Here is a 25,169-nt window from a genome sequence, read left to right on the forward strand (position 1 = left end):
ACGCGATGCATCTAAACTAGTTTGGTCAGCTTATCCATTCCCTGAAAGCAGGGGACCCACCACATCAGCAACTCCGTTGCTAAGGCAACTGCTTACTTTCCATATCAACCGCACACTCGCTGCCATGGAGACACATATACAAGAAAAATTCCTCTCTCCAGCCAGGGACCAGATGGCAGGGAACTCGCCGAAGTCATGGGTTATGGGGCTCTATTAAATGGGATGTTTACTGGAGTGCTTTCCTCTCATCCTATCAGCGATGCCACTGGCCCTGAGTTACATTTGGAAGTTCTCCTTATGGGAAAGCAAAGGTTTGTTCTCTTCTGCCTACAAAACTACAGGCAGTAACTACAACTAACAGGTAAGTTATTTTTGAAATGATTCTGAACTCCGCCCATTATAAACCTCTTTTGTTTCTATTTTCCATGCTGAATATACCCCAAAATGAATCCTCTAGTCAAACACTAAGGGAAATTACTTTCCTCTAGAAATGAAAGAGAGGTTTGATTTCACCTTCTCTCTGATGGAGAAGTAAATCAGAAACCCTCTTTAGTTTCCATCAACTAAGTGCTAGATTTATATATACCTCTACTCTGACTTCCCTAGTGAGCTTGAAACTCACATATCAAATTCCCAACTTGATAGCTCCCCCTAGATGTTCAAAGGCCATCTCAAATGTAACATGGTCAAAGTAGAATGTTTTGCTCTAACCCCCACTCCACTTCCCAACAAACAGGTGCACCTACATCTTCATTTGCAAAGCCCAATCCTGGGCTAAACCAGCGTCCGCTGCCATCATCTCCAACTGGCACCATAGGAACAAGCCCCAAGCACATGCTGCCCCGCCCGTCCCTTTAAACATCTCATTCTCTCCTTGCTAACACACTTCCTAGAGGCCTTCTTTTCCATTCCTTGGACATTTCAAGCCACCGCCACCTCAGGGCCTTGGCACATGCTCTTCTCGCCATCCCAAATCCTTGCTTGGCCGCATCCCTCTTGCCATTCAAGCATTTAAGGTGTGGCCCGGTCAACTCCTCCAGGAAGCCGCCTACTCTGCTCCCCGCCCACCTCTAGTACCTCATCTTATTTTATTGACTTTGCTGCATATATCCATACACAGAACGCCTGTTTAACATGTAACTCCCTTTGGCCCTCCCGGCCCCCACCTGGGGATGGTCCAGGAGAAAGCAAGGGACTGTCCCAAGTCACCAGTGTATCCCCAGAACAGGGCCTGGCACTCCACAAATATGTGCGGCATGAATGAACCACTGCAGAAAATGCTTCTAAAACGACTGAAGTTATCTCTTTCTGTAAGTGCAGAGTCTAATTTTTACTTTGCAAACTAAGGCTTTTGTAGGGGCTCAGCATCATGGCTGTGAAGGCAGGTTCTCACTTTATGTGACTGCCTCTAGGGAAGAGTCTGGAAGGAGCTCAGCACTCTGTGAAGTATTCTGGGAGTACTTAGCGTGACTCTGCATCCCAGCTCTGGGCCACACTGCCTGTCCTCTGATGCCAAGAGACTGAATTTCCCCCCCCCCCCCGCCCCCGTCTACGACAGCCATAACAAGTCAGCGCTTGCTCACATGATTTGGCCTTTTCTTCCCAAAACAAAGTACATATGTATGAATGTTCTGCGCGCTGACTGTTTTCTGTCTCGTGACAGTTACACCATTTACGGGTCTTGTCCCTCAAGGATGACAGTCACCGCTTTCTATGGGGGCACTTCACAGAGATCAAAAAAATGGAAAGCAACGCTGACCTTGACCCCGCTGGGCCCCGAGGAGACCCCCACACCCTCCGCAGTGATGAAAGTAAGAGAAAGAAGGGTAATTGGACAGCCTCTCCCCCTGAGAGCAGTGCAGTCACTCCGCCTGTATTTACTGGTCTCCTGCTGAGTTCACAGGCAAAGGTACTCAAACAGCATGTACGCACGCACGCACGCGCACACACACACAGGCACAAATCAAAGGCTTCCTTCTCTTCTTGGAACTGCCTATAACCTCGCACAGCAAACCATCAAGTTATTATTAAAAGAACTACTTTACGCTACTCCCTATCTTCCACCATGTATTTCCCCTTGCTTTTCTTCTTATCGCACCTGGCACAGAATACATCTTCACCTCTATCAAGCTATTGCTTTTGAAGATATTAAATGCAATTTAACCAGAATATCTGGAAGCAAAGCCCTGATTAACTGGAATGTTTGAAAAAATGAGTCATCATTTCTGTTTTACTTAAGTTATCAGAGCAGTTTAAAGTTCTCCCCTTAGCATCCTAGTTCCCCACCAATTCTTCATACTTATTTATACAACCTCCCTGACCACTCATTTCTCTCTTTCCTCTTCTCTGACACTGATCCAACACACCCCTTAAGTCCAGCAACGTATATCTCCTAAGCAGCTAGGCCTCTGCGGCACAAAATCTCATGCCTGCTTAGTCACAGAGCCAGCATTTCATTTGGGGTTGCAATGGGCCCAGCTAAAAGACTACATTTCCCGGCCTTCTTTGCGGCCAAGAGGAGTCAGGTGGCCAGTCGCAGGCCAATAAGATGAAAGCAGAGTGTGGGGTTTCTGGAAAAGCTCCTTAAAATCGGTTAACTCAGTAGAATCCCTTTTCGTCTGCCCTGCATACCCTCTTGGCTTTCTAAAATGAGAACAAACTAGCAGGCGCCATCCTGGGCCAGGAGAAGGCTTTAAGAATGGAAACCAGCAATGTACTAAGAACAGCAGGGCAGAAAGACAGACAGAAAGTGGGTCTCTGTCCATTTCCTCGACTTACTTTATGTGACAGCAACACACTTCTAGCTTGTCTAATTCACTGTTATTTGGAATTTCTATTATAAACTGTCAAACCTCATTCTAACTAATCCATCCTTGGCGGTCTCATGTTCATTCAAGCTCTGTTAACAATTTAGTCATATGCTCTCCCCACCTCCCATAAGGAATATGTAACACTTACCCAACACTACCTTTTTTTTTTTTTTTTTTGGCTGTGCCCACAGCCTGCAGAAATTCCTGGGCCAGAAGTTGAGCCCGAGCCACAGCAGGGACAACACTGAATCCTTAACCACTAGGCCACCAGGGAACTCCATGCCTTACTATCTTTTATCTCAGCTCCAAGTGCCCCTTCTTTGGGGAGGGGAAGCCTCCTTGACTGACCTCAACAAGACCATTCATTTACTGACCTAGCCTACTTCTCACACCTGTGACAGTTTACTCTTTTTTTATTTATATTTGTGAAATGTCTCCTATTTCATTTGGATGTAAACTTCTAAAAGCCAAGAATCAAATCTTGCTTTTTATTTTAACTTCTGATATCACCAAATAATTCCTTTTTTTTTTTTTGGCCACCCTGCAGCACATGGAGTTCCCAGGCTAGGAACCTATGCTGCAGCTGTGGCCACGCCAGATCCTTTAACCCCCTGTGCCAAGCCGGGGATGGAACCTGCGTCCTGGCACAACAGAGATGCCGCCAATTCCACTGCACCATAGGAGGAATTTCTCACCAAATAATGCTATTGAATAAACTAACTAATAAGCAGAAGGTGTCCGAAGCCCCTGAAATGACAGGCCATGAGATACTGATGGCTACTAACACAGGGGCATTCATTCCACAGGAGCAATGGGAGTGAATTCCGACAGTCCAAAAACTTTAGGCTGGTATTGAAGCAAATATAGCCAAGGGATAAATTCTTACATGGCTGGTTAGATGTATTCACTGAGAGAAGCAGCAAATAAGTTAAGAGTGACAAGGGGGGAGAACAAGAATTAAACACTTTAAGGGGGACACAGGACCAAAATCTGCAAAAAAAAAAAAATGACCTGCCCAATAAACATGGTATCATCAAAACAAACTGCATTAGTCTTTATATGTGTGTGTGTGTATTTATGTATGTGTATTTTCATTATCATCCGTTTCAAGTGAAAAATGTCCATTGGGAAGGCAGTGGCATTTTCTAAAAAAATCTGCCATCACATTGCTAAAGCTTAAGAGCATTAAGATGGCCCAGGGCTCCATGAGAGGGTATGGCTTTATCCCAACAAACCCATCACTATCTATGAAAGCAAAACCCATGACTTTCAAATAGGAGATCAGTGCGCCAACTTTCTCTATCATTGACCGCAGAGATCATCATCCTGCAGCTAATGTAACTTCAAAGGGAAATCCTAGAGATTCTTCAGCTCGACAGGGGAGGTTCTGAGAATACTTCTTGCTGGCTGCCTACCCAGGCAGTGCATCCACAAAGAAGTATCTCAGAGACCCACCTAGGTACCACCGAGCCCGACCTACGAGAATGCAAAGTGAGGCTGGACAGATACGTCAATGGGGTCCTTCAGTGCAGAAGCAGCAAGCTTTCCAGAAGACTTGCATAGACCCTCCTCAAGGTCGATAGCAGGGGAGTCACCGTGGGGACTGCAAAAAAGCAGGTGTCCTAGAAATGGAAGGGCCAGAAAAGCAATGATGCGAGAAACAGGAAACATAAATAAAAGGGGGAGAGAGTGCTGAAGAAGGGCTTCTGCCGCTGAGCCCCGTTAGCAAGGAGGGAACTCTGCAGGTGGGGCTCACTGGACCACGAGGGCTTTCTAGGCTGTGGCCACACACGTTCCATCCTGTAACCTTTGGAGCACTGAGCCTATACTAAGTAGAGTAGGTCCTGAGCACAAGAGGTGCTTTAAAAAGTTTGTCAAATGAATGTATGAGCAACAAACAGACAACAGAAATGTCCTCCCAGCCAAAGCATCTATGCCTGGAAGAACCAGGAAGGGCAGTGGGCAATGGTGGACAACAGGTATACCCAGACTTCTTGGCCTCACCGAAGATGTGGGTATGAAGCACTTCTTCCAGGGTCTGTGTCATGGGAGTATGTTTATTTCAGGCTCCTAAGAGACACAGCTAACAGCTCAACCTTCCGAGGCAACACAGCCCATATAAAACGGACAATAAAAAGCAACCTGCTGGACAGCGGGCCCTGCTGCTGTTTGGGGCAGCCCCAGACCAGGGACAAACAGGACTGTCACTTGGCCCAGAGGCCACGGAGGATTCTTACACACCTCATCTCACGTTTGCATAACCCATCCCCAGACGTGACCCTGGTTTTTAGTAATTTACTCATCAGGACCGAATTGCACAGGTTTTCAAACAGCACTGTTTAGCTCCCAAGATAACATATATATATATATATTTTTTTTGTCTTTTCTAGGGCCGCTCCCGCGGGACATGGAGGTTCCCAGGCTAGGGGTCTAATCAGAGCTGTTGCTGCTGACCTACGCCAGAGCCACAGCAATGCCAGATCTGAGCCACGTCTGCGACCTACACCACAGCTCACGGAAACGCCAGATCCTTAACCCACTGAGCGAAGCCAGGGATCGAACCCACAACCTCATGGTTCCTAGTTGGATTCGTTAACCACTGAGCCACGACGGGAACACCCCAAAATAATATTATTAGAGAAGGCATTTCTTCTTCCAAAAATGACCATCCCAGATATGTCGACTACTGCCACCAAGAAGGGAAACGTTCTTGATTCTGTGGTCACGCCACCACCAGGAAGGAATGAGGACAACTGTGCCGTGGGGGTGCTGCCCTGTAAGAGGCGCTACCACATCTTCAAAACTGCCCTTGAAAACGAGTCTCATCCACCAGGAAAACAGCGACCAGCAAGAGGGCTGGGAATCAGAGGGAGATCTTGTAGAAACAGCGTCTAAACAGGGAGAAGGGGCTTTGAGCTTGGGCTAGACCTCAGTGGAGGGGATCTGGGAGGCAGGGGGCCTGGGACAGGCTCTGGAAATAGGGGGCCGGGAGGGCAGCAATAGGTTTAATGCAAACACAACACCTTTCCAGCTGCTTGATGAGGACAGAGCTTGGCCCCATCTCAACAACACGACAAAATTCTCCATGTTTACCTTTCTCTCTCCTGTATGCACCCCCCAAAGTACATTTGGGGTTTATCTGGATTATTTATTTATTTTTGCTTTTTTATTTTTTTTTTTAAGGGCCACACCTGCAGCATATGGAGGTTCCCAGGCTAGGGGTCCAATCAGAGCTACAGCAACGCCACATCCGAGCTGCGTCTGCAACCTACACCACAGCTCACAGCCATGCCGGATCCTGAACCCACGGAGCGAGGCCAGGGATCCAACCTGAAACCTCATGGCTCCTAGTCGGATTCGTTAACCACTGAGCCGCGACAGAAACTCCATCTGGATTATTTTAATTGCCCCACTCGTGTTCATAGAGTATTTTGAGGAAGCACACAGAGATCATCCATAGCAGCCTTTACACTGAGAAAGTGTAGACAAGCGCCAGGGTTCATTTAAGCACTTGCCCTCCGGAACTGCAGGGAATATGGGTGAATTCCTGATCTGCTACTTACTTGCTCTGTGACCTCCAGCAAGTTGCTTAATGAGGAGTTCCCACTGTGTCTCAATGATAATGAACCTGACTAGTATCCACGAGGATACGGTTTCAACCCCTGACCTCGCTCAGTGGTTAAGGCTCTGGCGTTCCCATGAGCTGTGGTGCAGGTCGCAGACAAAGCTCAGATCCCATGTTGCTGTGGCTGTGGTGTAAGCCGGGAACTTCCATACACCTGGGTGCGGTCCTAAAAAGAAAAAAAAAAAGTTGCAGTGCTGAGCTTAACTCATCATCTATTTTAAGAAGGAAACTAGGACCTACCTCGCAGAGGTGGAGTGAGGAAGAAAGGGGATATTAGGAAAGAACACGTGGTAAGTCCACCACTGTTATTATCAAATACCAGTGGTCCTTCACCTTTCCCAGGCCAGAGGTCCCATGAAGATTCTAAAAGCTGATCAGACACAATCTTGGGATGGGCTAGGAAAATGCAGTCATATGACATGTTGTCAAAGAATTTCAGGCTATCTGCAGAGCCTCTGACATTCAAAGACCTCAAGGTGAGAAGTCCCAAGTGACAATCAACTCCAGCGTCTATAGCTGAGACAACGGAGCCCCAAGACGGCCAGGCGCCCCCAGCACCAAAACTAGATCCAGTTCTCTTTCAACAGAGAGAAGTCGCTTATGTGGATAAGCTACAACTGTACGGAAAGCATCCATCCCTGCATATAAGAAACGTGCTTCTGCACAGCGTTTCCTTTATAAGCCCTCTTATGACCAAGTTTCTTCTGTTCAAGTGGCAAGAGAGAAAGCCAAGAAAAAGCATGGAAACAGCAACACACATGCCTAAATCATTATACTCCAGTGTACATTAAAAAAACAAACCTGTACCTCTCGTTTGCAAATACTCAGGGAGATTAGTCCACGCTCATCTTATAGTCCCAACTAAGATCTGTATTTAGGAAACATACACCTGAATCTCAAGACGTGGGACCTCTATCTTCATGGATTCGGGCAAAGCTCAGCCATAGTTGGAACCACAAGATGAAGGCGGATGGGGCCTGTGCAGAGCAGGGAGCAGCCGACCCTACGTGATCCCACAGCTCAAGCTCTGCAGCGGGTCACCCAGCCTTCCTGGGGGTGAGCAGGCACAGGACGTGTGTTCAAGAGTCCTGGGGAGAACGAGGCAGAATACGATCCAACCTTTAGCTCTCACTTGCACTTCACGGAACATATGTAGCAGGGGATCGAGGAACAAGCTAAATGAAATCCCAGGGAAGCAGTCAGACTGTGTGGAGGAGTCTCTTTGGCAAGGAGGGGCACTGGGCGGGAGAGTCGGTCTGCTGGGGATAGAAAGGGGCTGAAGAAACGAAGCCAAACGCCCCATGTACGCCAAGTTTGGGTCCTCATTCAAACATTTTGTAAACCACCAGGGGTATCTGAACACAGATCTGGCATCAGGTGATACCGAAGACCTGGTCCCTCTGCTAGAGTGACCTTGGTATTGCAGTTGGGGAACCTCTTCTGACTCAGGCACACTAAAGACATGGTGGGTTAATATGACAGGAGGGCTAGGATGTGCTTCAAAATACAGAAGCAACAGTGAAACAAAAAAGGAACGAAGTGGAGTTCCCGTCGTGGCTCAGTGGTTAACGCACCCGACTAGCATCCATGAGGACGCTGGTTCGATCCCTGGCTTCGCTCAGTGGGTTACGGATCTGGCATTGCCGTGAGCTCTGGTGTAGGTCGCAGACACGGCTCAGATCCTGCATTGCTGTGGTTCTGGTATAGGCTGGAGGCGACAGCTCCGATTTGACCCCTAAGCCTGGGAACCTCCATATGCCATGGGTACAGCCCTAAAAGACAAAAAAAAAGGAATGAAGTAAGGGAGGCCGGCCCTTGTTAACTACTGAATGTGGAAGGAGCAATGGTAGTGATAGTAAAATCACTATACTATTCTCTCTACTGTATATGTTTGGAATTTTCCATGATGGGAAATTAAAAAAAAAAAAAACCTATCGAGTCCTACTAGAGATAAAAATGGGAAGAAAAAAAAAAAACAAACCTTTATTTCCACCTAACTTACTCATTCATGAGAATTTGTTCTTGATGAAATCTCAGCACTGGAAAGAACCCAAAAGAGCATCAAGTTCAAGGATTCCCAAATCTGGCTGCAAATCAGAAATACCTATGGAACTATCAGAACTCCAATGTTCCCCAACCCACCTCAAACCTACGGAGCCAGAGTCTCCAGGGAGGGACCAAGAAGGGGTGATGGTGCCACAGGGGGTTCTGATGCAGTCCAGTCTGTTCCCTCTCCAGCACCTCGGCCAAGCAGCTGTCCAGCAGGGGACATGTCCCACCTCCCCAGGGACAGGGATCACACAGGATGCAGCGGTCTCTTGGGGGTTACGCCAAGTTTAAAACTGTGCCCTACACTTGTCAAAAGCAAATGAAAAGTGGGACGCCTAACTCTGTACACAGCTGGCAAGGCTTCCACGGTCCCCCATGCCCTAACATCTTCCTCACCAACATTCTGGCACATTTAGTCACTGCGTCACAGCGGAACCTTGGTGTAGGAGAGCGACAGCCTCATAAAACCCCCTGGTAAAAAAATAAGTTTACCTGTGAGCCCAAGGGAATTTCACTGGGCAGCATGTGGAAGGAACGCCTTTCCCTTAGTTAGCAGGCCAGGGCAGAAAACCCCAAATGAATGGGCCAGGACCAGTGCCTGAGGGTACCTGGGAGTCTGGTCCTGTCAGATCAGCCATCAGCTAGACCCCAGGTAACCGGAGGAAAAGCAGGGAAATTCACACACGTTGCTGTGTTCTCACAGCATCAACACACACACGGGACCAGACTCCCCGCCACCCAACTGACTGGCATTTGATCAGAAACGTGTCATTACAGGTCAGTGCGGCCAGGAAGGCAGAATTCAACATTTCATAAGATTACCAATCTCAAGCCCTTAAAACCATGCCCTTTCGACAGGCGCTATCTGCAGGGTGACAACCGTCACCCTAGGAAAACATGACTCCCAGAGTGGGAGGGGGGTAGAGGATGGGGTGCAAGGGGGAGATGGTGCTTGCTCCTGCCAGGGTGCCATCCAACACCCTCTTGTCAACCCCAGGCTGATGAATAATCTTCCCAAGTCTCTGCACACTTTGGAGCTGGCCTTGTTCAACATTGCAGAGCGTGCATTTGCTAAATTACTTTTATGTGTCCCAGCCTATGGCAAATATGCAGACATAGGCGTGCGGCAACTTGCAGAATCGTTTCCCGTGGACCTAAAAGCCCCAATCACTGCTGTATCGGTGACATGGGGCCCTGGCGGACCTGAAAGCTCTAACCTTGGAACTGCTTCCCAAGACTTTCTCTCTCTTGCAGACCCACCTAGATGGAAGCTTTTTAATACCCCAGACTTGGTTCTTTATAGGGGAGCAGCGATTTTCTTGAAGTTCAAGGAATGATCTGTAAACACTCAGCAAGTCCAGGGGCCGGTCTCTGGATGCCCACCCTGGCACGTGGAGGGGAGGGGGGCAAGTGACAGACACCTGGGGATGAGAGCAGCACCCAGCCATCACAGCTATAGAGACATCAGGACCTGGGACGAGCACTTAGGCGTGTGCACATGTGTGCACCGTATCCACACACCACCTGCACCAGAGAGCAGCGGCAAAGCTCCTAAGCATCCACAGCTTTCCTCTTCCCGGGCAACACCCTCCGCAGACCCCACACGCCCACCCCCATCTTCGCCCGCCCCCATCTTCAACATAAACGCCAGGGGAACAGCATCTACAGACAAGCGTGTTCAGTGGCCGCAGGAGAAACAGGGCTTCACCCCGGCAACTTATTTTAACTGGGGCTGCGACTTATTTTCCGAATGCCAAGCTAGGTCACAATTTTGATTTCTAGTTCTACCAACCAATCTTATCTCTACCGCACCTACTCTATTTCTTACAAGAAAGAGCAATCGCTAAAACTGCCTTCTTTTGGCGAACCAAGCTTTAAAGGCTTCAAAAGCTTAAAATTCAACATTTTAAAAGTCAGTCTCAAATGGAAACCTTGCCCCTCAGCCCTCTTTCCCTACTCAGGGAGTTTCAAAGTTGCCATCCCCTTTGTAGATCCCCAGTTTCAAGAGGGGCACCTGGATAATTCACGTCTTTGGCCTCGGAGTACATAAGGATACTCAAGTCACCCCCCCCTCCCGCCATGGCCACAACTGTCCATTTATTCCAGAATCCTGGGCCAGTTGCCTTTCTCCAAGTTAATATTCAGAAAGAAAATAAATGCCATTTCCCTCTAGCCCTTGGAAATTGCCCTCAAACAGATATATACACACACCTCATGGTGCATGGCTGCCCTTAGAACACAGACCTGTTTGGTCTCTAAAACCAAAGGGACCCACCCCCACTGAAGGATGCTACAGGGACCAATCAAGTCTGTAAACCACTGTTTTGTGACAAAGTTCAGACACCCTAGTGGGAAACCCTCAGTCCAGCTTGACCGACGCCAAACACAGGAAGTCCCTGACAACTATCTCCATGAATGAAATGAGTCAGAACTCTTTGCTGATTGCTGCCACGTCCGCACGGCGAGTTCACAGTCCTGAACATGTTGTATAAATGGGGAAAAGGAACACGTGACTCCCAGACGCAGAGGCTTACCTGACTCCTCTCTTTGTCCACTTTCTTAAAACACTTGTTCAATGACAAATTATGTCTCACTGAGTTTTTCCACCCAGTAGGTGCGTTCGCAAAATACGGAAAATGTTCCAAGATCCAGTTGTAGATATCCTTCACTGGCAGGCGCTTGGTTGGAGAGTCCTCGATGGCCATAAATATGAGGCAGCTGAAGGAGTAGGGGGGCTTGCAGTTGGGGTTCTGCCTGGCATCGTAGGGCATGTCAGAGTGGGCGGGGGACGGGGGCGTGTCGTCGTCCAGGTCCTGGACGGGGCTGACGCTCCTCAGGACGGAGTCCCCAAAGCTCTTTAGCAAGTTCTTGCTCTCGTGCAGCCAGTTCAGGTTGGTCAGCTCTTCATCTTCCATGGCCCCCTCCTCTAATCGGATGTCAGGCAGAGAAAAATCGAGGTCATCGTCTTCCTGCAGGGCCTTGGAGAAGCTGCTGCCCCGGTAACACTGACTCAGCCCACTCGAGACGCTAATTCCTGAGCTTTCTGGCTTCTTACTGGGAGGCATGACTGGACCCATTTACGTGAAGGCTCCTGGGAAACACAGGACAGAGGAAAGATGAGGCGGTGAAACCCAAAACAAGAGAGGCAGCTGGGCCCTCCCTCATGATTATGGCCCCTTCCACCCCTGCCACCCCCGTAGACCCCCTGCCATGCAGGCTCCCACTTCCGCCACACGGAGATGCCCGATCAGCAACAGTAACAGGCCCACCATGCACACAGCACAGGGACCCCTTACCCATTAAGTTCAAGAGTGGAAATGATGCCAGCACCTCTAAGGTACATGAGCATCGTAAAAAAAAAAAAAAAAAAAATGGGAAATGGCACAACGCCTTCTTCCTGAGCTATGAGGATGCTCTCCCTGCAGCCCTGGGCAAATCAGTTCTTCCTTGCTGCCTCAGTTTACCTATGATATGTGAATATGTCGCACAGACAAAATCCTTTCGAGCCTCACGATGGACACCGCAAAACAAGCACAATCACAACCCAGGGCACTTTGGGTTGACGGGTCTCAAAAAGAAAAACAGAATACACCTGGAGGTTTAAGGCCAGTTGTTTCAGATTAAGCTCAGCTGTTTCCATACAAAGACCATCACGACCGCCTGGGAATTAAACCTGTGGCCACAGTGAGCATCAATTTGGCAGCGTTTTATGGGATTACTTTTCTTTCTCTCGCCACAAGTCATGATCCAAAACTCTGCAGCGACGATGACATTTGGCAAGTCTTACAAGCGATGCCAAGAATTCTGTGGATTCACACTGGAGGAAGAAGTGTGTTTCATTTCGCTGGGACACTATACTCTAAAGGAAAAGGTGAGAACCTTCAGGCAATGGGAATGCGAAGATGAACCATCAACTGAAATTACCATGGGTGAAGGTCAAGAGCAACAGAGAGCTTCGGGAAAGAAGGCAAAGCCAGCAAAAATTGCAAAAGCATTCTATTCTACCCCTCCCCCACTGTCATCAATGACCTCGAACAGGGAGTCAAAAATCTAATGAGAAAAGAAAATGGGGAGGTGACGAGTCCACAAACAGCGTGACCCCGACAGATACAAAGCACGTTCAACCCTCACACGCTCCATGTGAGACAGAAAGAACAGTAAGATAAGGAAAGAGGCCTCCCCCTCTCCGCCTGCAGTGCTCAAACTATGTGCTTGACTTAAAAACCCAGTCTGTTTTATCCCCTACCTCACCCCTAAGAAGACCAAGAAGTCTATCTAGAAAAAAAAGAATGAACGCATCAAAAGCAAAGATGTGATCATTCTAAGGCTTGAACTGTTCACTGACACCACGCCTAAAATAAACTGTCGCTTCAGCTGGGGAAGCTCTAGAATGAGTCCAGAAAGCATGATGTGGAACACTAAACGGCCTGCCAAAGGTGCCTGAGATGGTAGCACCCTCCCTCCCCCAAAAGGTGGAGAGACAGAACCTGCAGACAGAAAGCCAGAGGGGGAGCTCTCTGGACCTGCTGTGAGATGCCCAGCTCTAAAGGGAGAAAACTTCCAGGGGCACCAAAGTCTCACAGAGGCCGAGCAATCCAGATGCATCAGATTCAGCCACAGGAAATAATTTTCCATCAAATGAGGAAACTAACCCGAACGGCACTGAACACATTTTAAGGGATAACCTAGTATCTTAGATTTAGGGGTAAGACAGAGACCAGCCTATTACTGCTTTTCCCTTTTTTAATGAACAAATCAAAATTAGGCTTGTGTCTCTCAGTTTCCACGGATCCTATCAAATAACCAAATTTTCTGAAAACCAGTAATATCCACACAGTCGAGTACAAGAGAGAACAATGACCCAGCCACTCAAGTCAACTTTAGCTCTAGATGAAAGTTTTATGTCTCCTGAGCTTCCAAACAGGAAAATTATATCATGGCTGACAGTAAAGTAATTTAATTGCACTGTTGCTATGACAACATGCTGCTCTCTTTCTTTTTAATTTGCTTATTTGTCAGTAGCTTCCCAAAGGAACTAACACGCTATTCTCCATGTTCTCTTTTGTTTTAAACAAACATTGCCAGCAATATGGTTTTATTGGAAAAACGGCACTGTCAAGAAAAGAGGGTTACAGGGCTTCAGCACCCTTGGATCATCTGTCTGCTTTGTGTTCCTGTGCACCCACCCCATGCTTTCCAACTGTTAACTGCATCCCTATAAATTTCAAATTTTACAGCAACGGTATCTATCAAGAGCTGCTGATCACTACAGTTCCATTTAAAAAAAAAAAAAACAGTTCCCAGAAACCACAGCTGAGTTTTCCATTATTACACTCTAACTACAAATTTCACCAAATCTTTTTTTCCTCCTATTTCGGGGAGCGAGAGGGGAGAAATCCGGATCATGTGAGTCTGCAGTTAAGCAAACATTTTTAACCTGCTGTCAATAAGGTTGCTCCACCAGATACGCAAATAGTTATTCACTAGTGACCTCCTTACAACTTTTCGGTTTGCTATTGGTTACATTCCCCTTCGCACACACCCTCCTCTTGTTTTTTTTGGACTTGCTGTGTTTCATCCTTTTTCCTTTTTAACGGAGAAAATATAACAAGAAAACAAGCTGGTTTCTTGCCCCCTACCAGAAAGGCTCCAAATAACTGACAAAGACATTACTGGCCCAGCTCTGAACAGATGTTCAATGTGAACTTTAAAAAAGTTGAGAAATCCTCCCCAAGCGGAGCAGGGCAGCCGCGAGCTTTTTGCGGGGGGGTGGGTTGGGGGGAGTGACCCCCCCTCTGCGCGCGCGCACGCACGCACGCACGCGCTCCACTCCAGTCTACAGTACTTGTCAAAATCATTTCAAGGGGACCTTCGGGAGCGGCGATTGGCTGTGTCTCCCGTCAATCAGCGGCGTTGCCAGGCGACGGGGGAAACTGCTCTTCTCCCCGTATACAGGGCAATTGGGAGCTCGCATACCTTCACTGCCGGTCAGATGTCATAAACCTTTTATTGGCCGCACCGCAGCGAGCTTTAAAAACACATCAATAAAAGCCCGCCGTCCCCCAACTTCTCCAGGGCCCAAGGAGGGTTTCAAAGAGGGCCGGGGTGAGGAGGAGTCTGGCCTCGAGAGTCTCGGGAGACGCTCCCTGCCAGTGCCAAGCCTGCACAGTTTGGGAAAGGGGGGGGCGGATCTTTGTTAGGAGCCTGTCTCTCATCTTGGGGTCTCCCCTTGATCAGCACCCCCTGCCCCATCCCGGAACAGCGGCGATCCTGTGCTCCGCGGACAATACCAACTCTATTCCTTTCGGGCGTTTTTTCGGAAATCAAGACACAGGGGAAGAGCCCGCACGTCGGGGCAGGAAACTCTTCGGACCGGGCAACTTCCCGTTCGGGGGCTCCCGTCTCCTCGCTCGGCCAGGCCCCCCACCCCAGCCACCCCCCCCACACACACACACACACAGACCCAAGAACTGCGGAGTCCCTGGTCTGCCGAGAGCGGCGAGGTCGCCTCCAGGACGGCCTCGGCAAGCGCCCCCGCCCCGAGTCACCTCAGACCCGCTCGGGCACGAGCGGGAGCGGGAAGCAAACTCACCTGGCCGGAGCCGGGCGCGGGGGCGCGGGGGCGCCGCTGCCCTTCAGCGGAAGCCGACAAACTTTCGCAGGCGCCCAGCGGGCATCGCTTGGTGGCCCGGCTAAGGACGCGCGGGCGCGGCGCGGCGAGCCCGGGGCGGCAGGCGGCGGGGGGCGGCCGCGGGCGCGGGCGGCAGGGGCGCGGGGGTCGCGGCGCGGCATGGGACCTGCGGCGTCCGCCGGGCGCGCCGCGCGTCCTCCCGCCGGCCCCGCCGCTCTCCCCGCCCCGTCCCGCCTCCCGCTCGCCTCCGCCGCGGCGCGTCGGGCCGGGGCGCGCCGAGCGGCGAGAAATTGTTTCCACTGCAAACAAAAAAAGGCGACACATGACCAGGCAGGAGGAGGGGAAGCGCGGGGAGGGAGGGGAGCCGTGGGGAGGGGAGGGGAGGGACGGGGCGGAGGGAGCCGGAGAGAGGGAAAACGTGGGCCGGGCCGCCGGCGGCCTGGGGCGCGGACCCGCCGGGGCAGCCCCTGCCCGCGCCCCCTGCACCACAATCGGCCCCGCGCCTCGCATCCGGGCGCTTCCGAGGCGCAGCCGGAGCCCAGGCCGGGCTGGGCCGCGCGCACTCGCACCCCGTGGCCCCGCGGGGCGGGGGTGGCCGGCTGGGGCTCCGCGACCCGGGGCAGCCGCGACTGTGGGTGGCGGGTCTGGTGGGGCGGGCGGTGCGCGGCCTGTCCCTTCCCCGGGCCCTGGCCACGCGGGCCGGCGGGCGCTGCGCCGCTGGCAACGTGTCGCCCAAACGCTCCTACCCCATCCGCACGCCTTACATGGCTCGAAAGTAAAAATAAAAAGAATTACGATGCCGGCGAGGCTTGCGAGGGGGAGAAGAGATTCCACTTCTCCCCAACTACGGCGTCCTGGCGGGACTCCCGGGGCCGTCCCCAGCCCTCCTCCAGCTGCCACCTCGTGCCCGGGGAGGAAAGGCACAAAGGCACCGCTGCCTCCCGCCCAGGTGGAGTCAGTCTGCCGGCGCGTGTCTGCCCAGCGAGGGAGGGTGGCCATTACAGATTACAGAGCAAGAGGCCCGTCCTGGAGGCCAAACCCTGGAGCCTCCAGTGGGTTCTGCGAACGCCCTGGCCTACTTCTAAGCCTCCAGCGAAAACAAGCCTCATGTCCTTCACATTTAGAGCTCTCCAGAACCCCGCCGCCAACTCGCAGGGCCACCACTCCCAAGTCTTAGCGACACCTCCAAAGATGGGCCACCCGCTGCTGCAGCCACACCAGGCAGCTGCTTTTGGAGAGGATGAAAAGCGAGCTCAACAGGACACCCTGGTGGTGACACAAATAAAAATATGATTGCACACCAGCCCCAGGTAAGCAAGTCGATAAGTTCCTCTACAGAAGGCAGCCCAGGTCATTCTGCCCACCGTCCCCCCTCGTTCCCCCCGTCCCCCCCCAAGAGCACTGGCCCTTTTGGGCTCTCTGAAAACTGCAGAAAAACTAATGAGAGGGCCAGGAGTGAGCTCTCTCAGAAACCCCTCCAGCTTGCAGTACCTTGTCACCTAGCCAGAGGGGAAGAAAATGCCACAGGGCTTCTGAAAATGTTTAATTGCTAAAAATAAGGAAACCCGAATCAATCTGAGACTCATTCCCCTTAAGGAGGCTCCAAGATGATGGTGGGTGGCAAGTTTTCCGCAGGACACTCAGTGCAGGTGTAACTACTTACCCTGCAAAGGCCAATCCCACCCCCACCCCCCCGCCCCCCAGAAGATGATTCAGAGGTGAAGGCCCAGGGGCAGCCTGAGGTCACCCAGCCCCACCCCTTTAATGACTGAGCACTTGACCGGACCTACCCCAAGTCACTAAGCAGAAAGTGTGAGGCAAGAGAGACAAACTAGATATTTCTCAAGTCTTGAGCTTGAGATTCTGAAAGTCAGGGCTGGTAACAAAGCCAGGACAGGGGCTCCGTCCAGCAGAGACGACTCCATCAGGCCTCCCCGTCGAGGCTGGGGAATCTCTCATCAAAGGAACCAAGGCCGGAGACCTTTGCTCTAGCCCCTTCCTGGCGTGGAGAGTTAGAAAGTGTCCTCTTCCGTCCTCCCCTTCCATCAACAGGTCCCAAACCACCTCATCCCAGCCACACTCACACTGTGGCTAGAAATCTCTATGCTAAGTAGAGATGACAGGTACTTGCACCTCTGTCCTTCCTCAGAGCTCAAAAGGACAGATGCATGGTTATTGCATAACAATTATGTCATTTTTAAAGCTCTCGTGCAAGCTTAGCCTCCAGTGTCTGAACCAGCCATCCTAGGTGAACAAAATCATAAAGATGTGGCAAGCTTTGGGCCAGGAGGAGCCCTTAGTGGAGGGCAGAGTGCAGTGAGATAAGCCTACCTTTCATGAGCTCACCTCTCTTGCCCTCTATGGCTTTTGGGTTCTTCCATTCTGAGTCATATTTCTTAATTTCTCTCTCTCGTTAGCAATGCAGCAAGAGATGTAAGGAGCTATCATCAACCCGAAGAGGAAGTGGTGGACCAGCCCTGCCTGATGTGGAGAACGGGGTACACGTGTCTGCCAGTCTGTCTGAAACGGGGGATTCCAGACCTCAGCTGAAAGTTTAGAGTGGCCTTTTCACCCACGAGGGAACTCGAGGCAGCCTGGCACGGGTAGCACAGCTGGGCTGCGTGGAACTGGGGCATCGTTAGGCAGTTTTCCTCTGCATCCCTCTCCTTCCCTTTGAGCCCACACGATGTCTTTCCTCCTTCCCTCTGTGTATCTGAAGGTTGGCTGCTTCTGCTCACATGTGACCACCCGTGGCTGCCAGCACCAAGTGCAAAGGACCTTCTGATGGCCAGCACCCACCACCTTCAGACTGCCTCGCCTTCCACCACAGACTTCCGATTCTCGGGGAAATCATCTGATTGGCTCGGCCTGATTCAGGTAACTCTTCCTTCTCCCCATCCCCTCCTCACAGCGGAGGCAGGGGGCATGGTGGAACCATCTGGTATAACTGGACTGGGGAAGGGAGGGGAGGTGATTTTGGAAGAATATCTAATAAACACAAGTCCATGTTTGGCCTGTAGAAATGGGGAAGGGGCATTTTAGACCTGAACTTCTCAACTGGGGATATACCCAGGAAGCCACACCTAATAGATCCGAATCTCCTGGGGGGGTCCTGGGCATGTGCATTTTGAGAAAGCACCACAGCACAAGTGTTCCCAGATGGGAGACATGAATGGCACATATACAGTTTTCAAATAAGACTTGACCATATTAGAAGATGCATTCTGAACAAATATACTGAATGCCCGCCAAGTACCTGGCATTGTTAGGTGCCAGAGAGACAAAGTTTTTGTTCCTTATGGAGCATGTATATCAGTGCATCAGAGAGGATTCCCATATCACAAAACTCCCTCTGTGCTAAGGTGAGCAGTTTACGTGCAGTAATCAGAGGACAAGAGGACCTCATTGAATATTTCTGAATCCACAGGTTGCTCTATCACATTTCTATAGGCTGAAAAAAGAATGGCTCGCATCTAGTAGATAAATCAGTCCTAGAGCCCTAATACACAGTAAGTGATTATAGACAACGAAACTGTATGATAGGAGTTCCTGCTGTGGTGCAGTGGGTTGAGGATCTGGCATTACCACAACCGTAGCATAGGTCACCACTGCAGCTAGGATTCAATCACTGGCCTAGGAAATTCTATATGCCACGGGTGCAGCCAAAAAAAAAAAAGGAAATTATTAAAAAAACTATTATAACCATGCAACTTGCTAAGTGACTAGATCTTAGTTATTCTCAACACTAGAAGAAATGGTAATTATGTGGCACAATAGAATTATCAGCTAATGCTAGAGTAGCCATCATATTTCAGTATAAACATATCACATTGATATGCTATACACCTGAAACTTACACAGTGTTATATATCAAATATATCTCAATTTTTAAAAAGAAGAAGAATGGACTCAGGGATCCAAGATGAGTTTTGGGACTGAAGGAAATGGAAAACCATTTGCAGACCAAACCATTCAGAAAGCATTGCAGTCATCCGTGTAAAAAGAAATAAAGATGATTTTAATGTGTTTTTTAGTAAGAAAAAAAAAAGATCAAAATATTCAAATAGTGTTTCCCCCTGAGTGGCAGAGTTATGGGGTAATGTTCTCCCTGCATTTTTCATACTTGTGTATATTTTCCAAATTTTCTACCATGAGCACCCAACACATGTATAATGTTCTCATGATAAAGTGGGTTTCCACCAGCACAGTGATTCTCAAACTCGAAGGTGCATCAGAATGACCTGTAGGGCTTATGTGAACTCAGCTTGCTGGCCTCCACCCCCAGAGTTTCTGATTGAGTAGGTTTGGGCCAGGGCCTGAGAATTTGCATCTCTAACAAGTCCCCACCCCATGGATGCAGCTGTTGTTGTTCCAGGGACCACACTTTGGGACCCACTGAATTAGAGAAGTCAGTGAGACTGGGGAAAAAAAAAAATATGAATGCACAAGAGGCTTCAAAGGAAGAACCAAGATGATCTATCAGATGATTGAATGTGAGAAGATAAAAAGGTCAAAGATAACTTTTTAATCGTGGGTTGACTATGTCTCTTTGAGATAACATGTGCAAATGCTGTTTGTAAGAGTAAAATAGTTGCTCATTTCCTTTCCTCCTGTGTAAAAAGAAAAGAGACCCAGGACCACAGCTAGAAGATCTTCCATCTCTCAGTGCGTTTCAAGGCTTGGTCCTGCATCCTTTGGGCTTTCCAGGCATCCCCTCTTGGGGTTTTCCTCTTGTGCCTTCTTGGTGTTTATAAGACAGGTTCTGAAGGGTGGAACCTGGGAAAAGGCTAACTAGAATTTCTGCAACAGGGATTAGAGCCAGGAGGCTTAATCCAAGAGGGAAAGAGGGCTGTGTGGAGTAAGGGAGGGTACAGCTGAATCAGTGGAGGGAAGTTCATTAGCTCAGGTACCCAAGCCAAACCCAAGCTTAGCAAGTCACCTGCTGGAGGCAAAATGGAAAGTACAGAACCTGTCAACTCCTCTTTGAGCAGAATCACAAGTGTGAGCTGATGGTCCAGAATCCAGACTTAGTTCCTTTAGTCAGCAAGTACTTATTAAGCATCCATCTACACTATGCCCAGTACTGTCTGGAGGGCACTGGGAAGAAACTGGGACTTGCCCCCAAGGATGCAGGAGACCCAGTGAGGATCTATGAAGTAACCACAAGTGAATACACATAGAGAGAGTCTAATACCAAGCCCAGAGATGATGCAGCTTCGTGGCCAGCATGGGACCCTGGGAGTAGGTCCAAAATCTCACTTCATCATCTCCTAGCTGGGTAAACTTACTCAAGGTACGTAACTTCTTTCTCTCTACCTAGTTTCCTCATCTTAAAGCGGGGGGGTGGGGAAATAGTTCCCGCTGTGGCAGCCTCCTGGGAGTTCTGGGACGCAGGTTCAGTGGGTTGCAATTGTGGCTTGTATCTGATCTCTGGCCCAGGAACTCCATATGCCTCAGGGTGGCCAAAAAAGGGGAAAAGGTGGAGGCTGGGGGGGGGGGGGGCGTTAAGAAAGAGGATACAAGCAAGATCCACTACATAGGGTTGTGATAAAGAGTAAATGAATGAAAATTTGTAAAACATATACCAGTGCCCTTGCACTTAGAGCTACTTTAAGAAATCAAAAGGAAAATATTGACATATCTGACTGCAGAATAACTTAAATTTTGTGTGTAGGACCATAAGTCAAGTTCAAAGACAAAAATGAGTAAGTATTTGTCATGCATAGAAGAAAGGGTTAATATTTTACATCTATAACTTAGAACTCAATGAGAAAATTAGCACGCTAATGAAAAAATGGGTCAGTTTCACAAAAAGAGAAAAATGGCAATATCCCCATGAAAAGATGCTCCACCTCAGCAAAAAAAAAAAAAATCGCAGAAATGCCAGTTCAACCAATTGTGTGTGATATCTGTCCAACTGGCACAGACTTAAAAAGAATAATCATGCCAGAGTTCCCATGATGGCTCAGTGGTTAACGAACCCAACTAGTATCCATGAGGACGCAGGTTCGATCCCTGGCCTCGCTCAGTGGTTAAGGATCTGGCATTGCCGTGAGCTGTGGTGTAGGTTGCAGACACAGCTGGGATCTGGCGTGGCTGTGGCGTAGGCCAGCAGCGGTAGCTCAGACCCGGAGCCTGGGACCCTCCATGTGCCGCGGGTGTGGCCCTAAAAGACAGGAAAAAAAAAAAAAAGAATACTCATGCCAGTATTAGTACGGATGTGACTTGGTACAACTGTGCAGTCTGAGGAACTTCCGTGAGCATGGCCATTGACTCAATTTCCAGCTTCTAGGAATTTATCCTAAGGAGATGCCATAACAAGACAAGAAACTGCCCCACCAGACCGCCTAACCCCATGAGATAATAAGCTCCATGAAACTCGGATTTATGCCTGTTGTAGTTAGCAGCGTAGACAAGCAGTCACCCCAGTGTCTGCCACACACAGAGGATGGTACTGAGCGAGGGCCCTGAAAGATGCAGCAATGGTTTTAGGACCCTGTTTGTTGAGACGTTGTTTAAAGTTGTGGGAACTTGGAAATTGCCAAAATAAGAGGCTAGAGGCATGTTACTAAATTATATGGGCCACAGTCCCCCAGGTTCCCTCCGTTCCCTTCTCTATGCATTTTTCCCTCATTTGCGATTAAGCGTCCCCTTTTCTGAGTCCCTTTCACCTCTCGTGTACTTCATGTGCGAAGCAATTTGCACACATTTCACAAAGTGAGAGTTTGGGGGGAAAAGAGAGATGTTGGCCAAGCTTTTCACCAAATCGAGGCATTCTGTGATCTTTTCAATCAGAAGGGATGAAATGATCCCTTTCTGAGAAGGCTGGCGCTCCGAGCAAACCAGAGAATTGCTAAGTATAACAAACATTATACCCCAAGTAATGAGGCCTGTTGTCTGATGGAGGGAAAGCTTTCCTTTTATTGGTTGTGAGTATCAAACATTTTCTGCCACCTCTTATGTAAGTTCCACAATGAGGGGAAATACTCTTTGAATTAAGAATGTGGGGGGAGAGGGCACATTTACTCTCAGTTTCCGGATGGATCCTCTGTAACAATGTATGCCTGTAAGAGACCACATGTAGTTCCATCTTTTTTTTTTTTTTTTTTTTTTTTTAATTCTTTAGAAAATCTGTGCCCAGCTGAGGCACGCTGCCTGGCCAGAATTACTTCTTCTCCTGTCCTGCCAGGGATCCTCCTGTAGTTTAGAAGCTGGTCTAAAGGCAGCTACCCCTCGGAGCTCCTGGATTCCCTTCATCTGCAGTCAGTCCCCACTGTTCACCGTGGTTGTATTCTTTAAAGCCTCCGCAAACACTGAAGGAGCAAACACTGAACTCCTGCTCCCAGAGAAAACAGAGGCTTAGGCTCCTGCAAGCCACGGGAAACATTTCTCATTAACTGCTCAATATGTTAACTGATCAACTCTTTCCACTCAAGGATACCTTCTGTAGCCAAAAAGGACCTGCTGTATAACCCAAGGAACTCCACCCCAAATTCTGTGGGCAAAGAACCCGAAAAAGAATGGGTGTGTGTATGTGTATAACCGAGTCACTTTGTTGTATGGCAGAAACTGTCACAGCATTGTAAATCAACTGTACTTCAGTAAAACTTTAAAACATGAAAAGAAAAAAAAAAAAAGATTCACCCATAGGATAAAGAAATAAAGATGCCTTATTCCCTGTATACTGTTGATTCATTAACATTGAACTTGGAGCCAGCAGCACTCTAACTCAGGCCTCCATGAAGCTTAGCAAACACAAGAAAGCTTGTCTTTTCTCCCCACAGCAATCACAGCCTTCGTGCACTTCGGAACACATGACAACACTTTGGCCCTGTGATTGGGTACCATTTCAAACAGCAAACTCACCAACCAAAAGCACAACAAAATGGGACACTAAATAGCAAAAACGATACTTGTTTACAGTATGAGAACTGAAACAAAAAGAGAGTGGCTTTGTTCCATCTCAACTGGGAATGTGTGTGTCGGCTTATTCAACTGTATTGCCACTCTGCCCATGTCCACAAATGACCATGAAAGCCCCACAAGTATTGACTTGTGACTACAAATACATGTTAGCAAGCATGAGTATTTGCAAATATGGAATCCACGAATAATGAAGATCAACTGGATTTAATCATCAACGTAGTACCAGGGAGTGTGCTAAGACTTTGCAAATATTCACTCTTTCGGCTTCCCATTAACCATGTGAACTAGGGACTATTATTATGCCCCTCTTATAAATGAGGAACCTGAGGCACAGAGAGGTTTGGCCACCTGCCCACAGTCACACAGCTGGCGAGTGATGGGGCTAGGATTTGAACCCACACAGTCTGGCTCCAGAGTTTGGAGCCATGTTCCAGTTAGGAACCAAACGAAGCTTCAGCTTAATCCAGAGCATTTGGTTCTGTCTTAAACTCTTAGGGGTCAAGAATGTGAAGGCCAGGACAGTGGGGTTCAAGAGAGGAAAAAATGTGACCAGGAAGTGGAAGGAAAAAGGGACTTTAAAAGGGGAATGAATCACAACATTGTAGATCAACTATGATTCAATAAAACTTTAACAAATGAAAAAAAAAAAAAAAGAAAGCATACCAATAGGAGTTCCTATCATGGCTCAGCGGAAACAAATCTGACTAGGAACCATGAGGATCGCGGGTTGGAGCCCTGGCCTCGCTCAGTGGGTTCAGGATCTGGCGTTGCCATGAACTGTGGTGTAGGTTGCAGATGAGGCTTGGATCTGATGTGGCTGTGGCATAGGCTGGCAGCTGTAGCTCCGGTTAGAACCCCTAGCCTGGGAATCTCTATATGCCGTGGATGCAGCTCTAAAAAGCAAAAAAGAAAAAGAAAGCATACAAATAAAAAGAAAAAACTGAAAAGGGACTACTTGCAAAAAAATAAAGTTCAGCTTCCATGTCATAATCAATATGGTATGATATACCCTTGTAATAAAAAAATAAATCAGCTAGCTACTGAGTGTCAAACAAACTGTAAATGCCTTGAGAGGCAAAGACCCTGTCTTATACTTCTGCTTATAGCATGTGGAATTAGTGGTAACCAAAAACATCAATCACTTTAACAGAAAAAAAAAAAAAATGCTCTTTTTTTATCCTTCTCTCAAACTAGTAACCAGATTTGGGAAAGAAAAGTAGCATCATCAACTTTTTCGTCCTCTGAAGTTTTCAAGCGCATTTACTCTTTTCCTCCCTTCAGCAAGTACACCAAGTCCCACAGTCTCATGGGTTTCAGGGACTATGTCTGCCAGAGTCTTCACGGTGCCAAGAAATAACTTCTCTCTTCTTACTTTCTTCAGAGAGATGTGAAAGAAAACAGTCAATTCTTCTCTTTCAGATGGTCTTTTCAAAACCAAATAAAAGCTCCAACTTTGGTGAACTCTCTGGTAAACATTACATTGAATAAAACTATTACCAACACACTTCCCTGCTGTACAAAATTCAGTTATGAAGATGAGCAACGTAATCCATGTACTATGACAGCCAAACGTGAACTCTCTTTTACTGGGGTAGTGCAGTTCACCAGCACGGTCTGTTTTGAAACCCCTCCTCCTTCCCAAAATAGCATCGCTTGTGCCTTTAACCCTGTGATTCAGAGGCAAGCAAAATGCGCCCATAAACCAGGAGCCATGAGTGCATGTGAGTGGTTCCACCTCTTAAGGGGTGGGGGCTGGGCAGGAAGTGGCCAAATGGATGGCTGTCTTTCTGTGGGTGCCCCTAACGGCACCTCACATCTCTGTACTCAAAGACATGGGACTCTGACTGGCTCCAAAGATTTGGCCCCTAAACAACCAGGCGTCCTTTTTAAGTTGGCATTTCTTCTGGAGAGGAATATCAAGCATCTCTCTTCCACGCCTCACACGGTGCTGGGCCAGCTGTCTAACAATATGGATCCCAGAAGGGGGTGCTGCCCACGTTGGTGACAGCAGCCATGAGTGCCTGTTGCTCATCGCTAATGTCAGAGAGACCTCAGCACGGGGTGGTCCAGGCAGTTGGCTGAGACTCCCCGGGCAAGCGTCCATGCACCGGGAGTGCCAGCAGAGGCT

At 48.8% G+C, this 25,169-nt stretch overlaps 1 protein-coding gene and 1 long non-coding RNA gene across 20 annotated transcripts in view; one reads left to right on the top strand and one right to left on the bottom strand.

Moving 5' to 3' along the window:
- Nucleotides 1-25,169, bottom strand: part of FOXN3 (forkhead box N3) — a 417,615-nt gene that overhangs the window by 227,348 nt on the left and 165,098 nt on the right. For 18 of the 19 annotated variants that reach the window (XM_021098352.1, XM_021098365.1, XM_021098361.1 and 15 more), the window contains 1 exon segment: nt 11,019-11,575. In XM_021098352.1, coding sequence (XP_020954011.1) covers nt 11,019-11,561 — 543 coding nt within the window. In that variant the 5' untranslated portion in view covers nt 11,562-11,575. 19 annotated transcript variants of the gene reach the window in all.
- LOC106504530 lies at nt 12,251-19,550 on the top strand. The gene is made up of 4 exons (XR_002346205.1): nt 12,251-12,355; nt 14,999-16,425; nt 17,533-17,718; nt 17,835-19,550. It is a non-coding gene; the product is annotated as a collagen alpha-1(I) chain (long non-coding RNA).

The sequence above is a fragment of the Sus scrofa genome, chromosome 7, assembly GCF_000003025.6.
Source record: "Sus scrofa isolate TJ Tabasco breed Duroc chromosome 7, Sscrofa11.1, whole genome shotgun sequence".
Lineage (NCBI taxonomy): Eukaryota > Metazoa > Chordata > Mammalia > Artiodactyla > Suidae > Sus > Sus scrofa.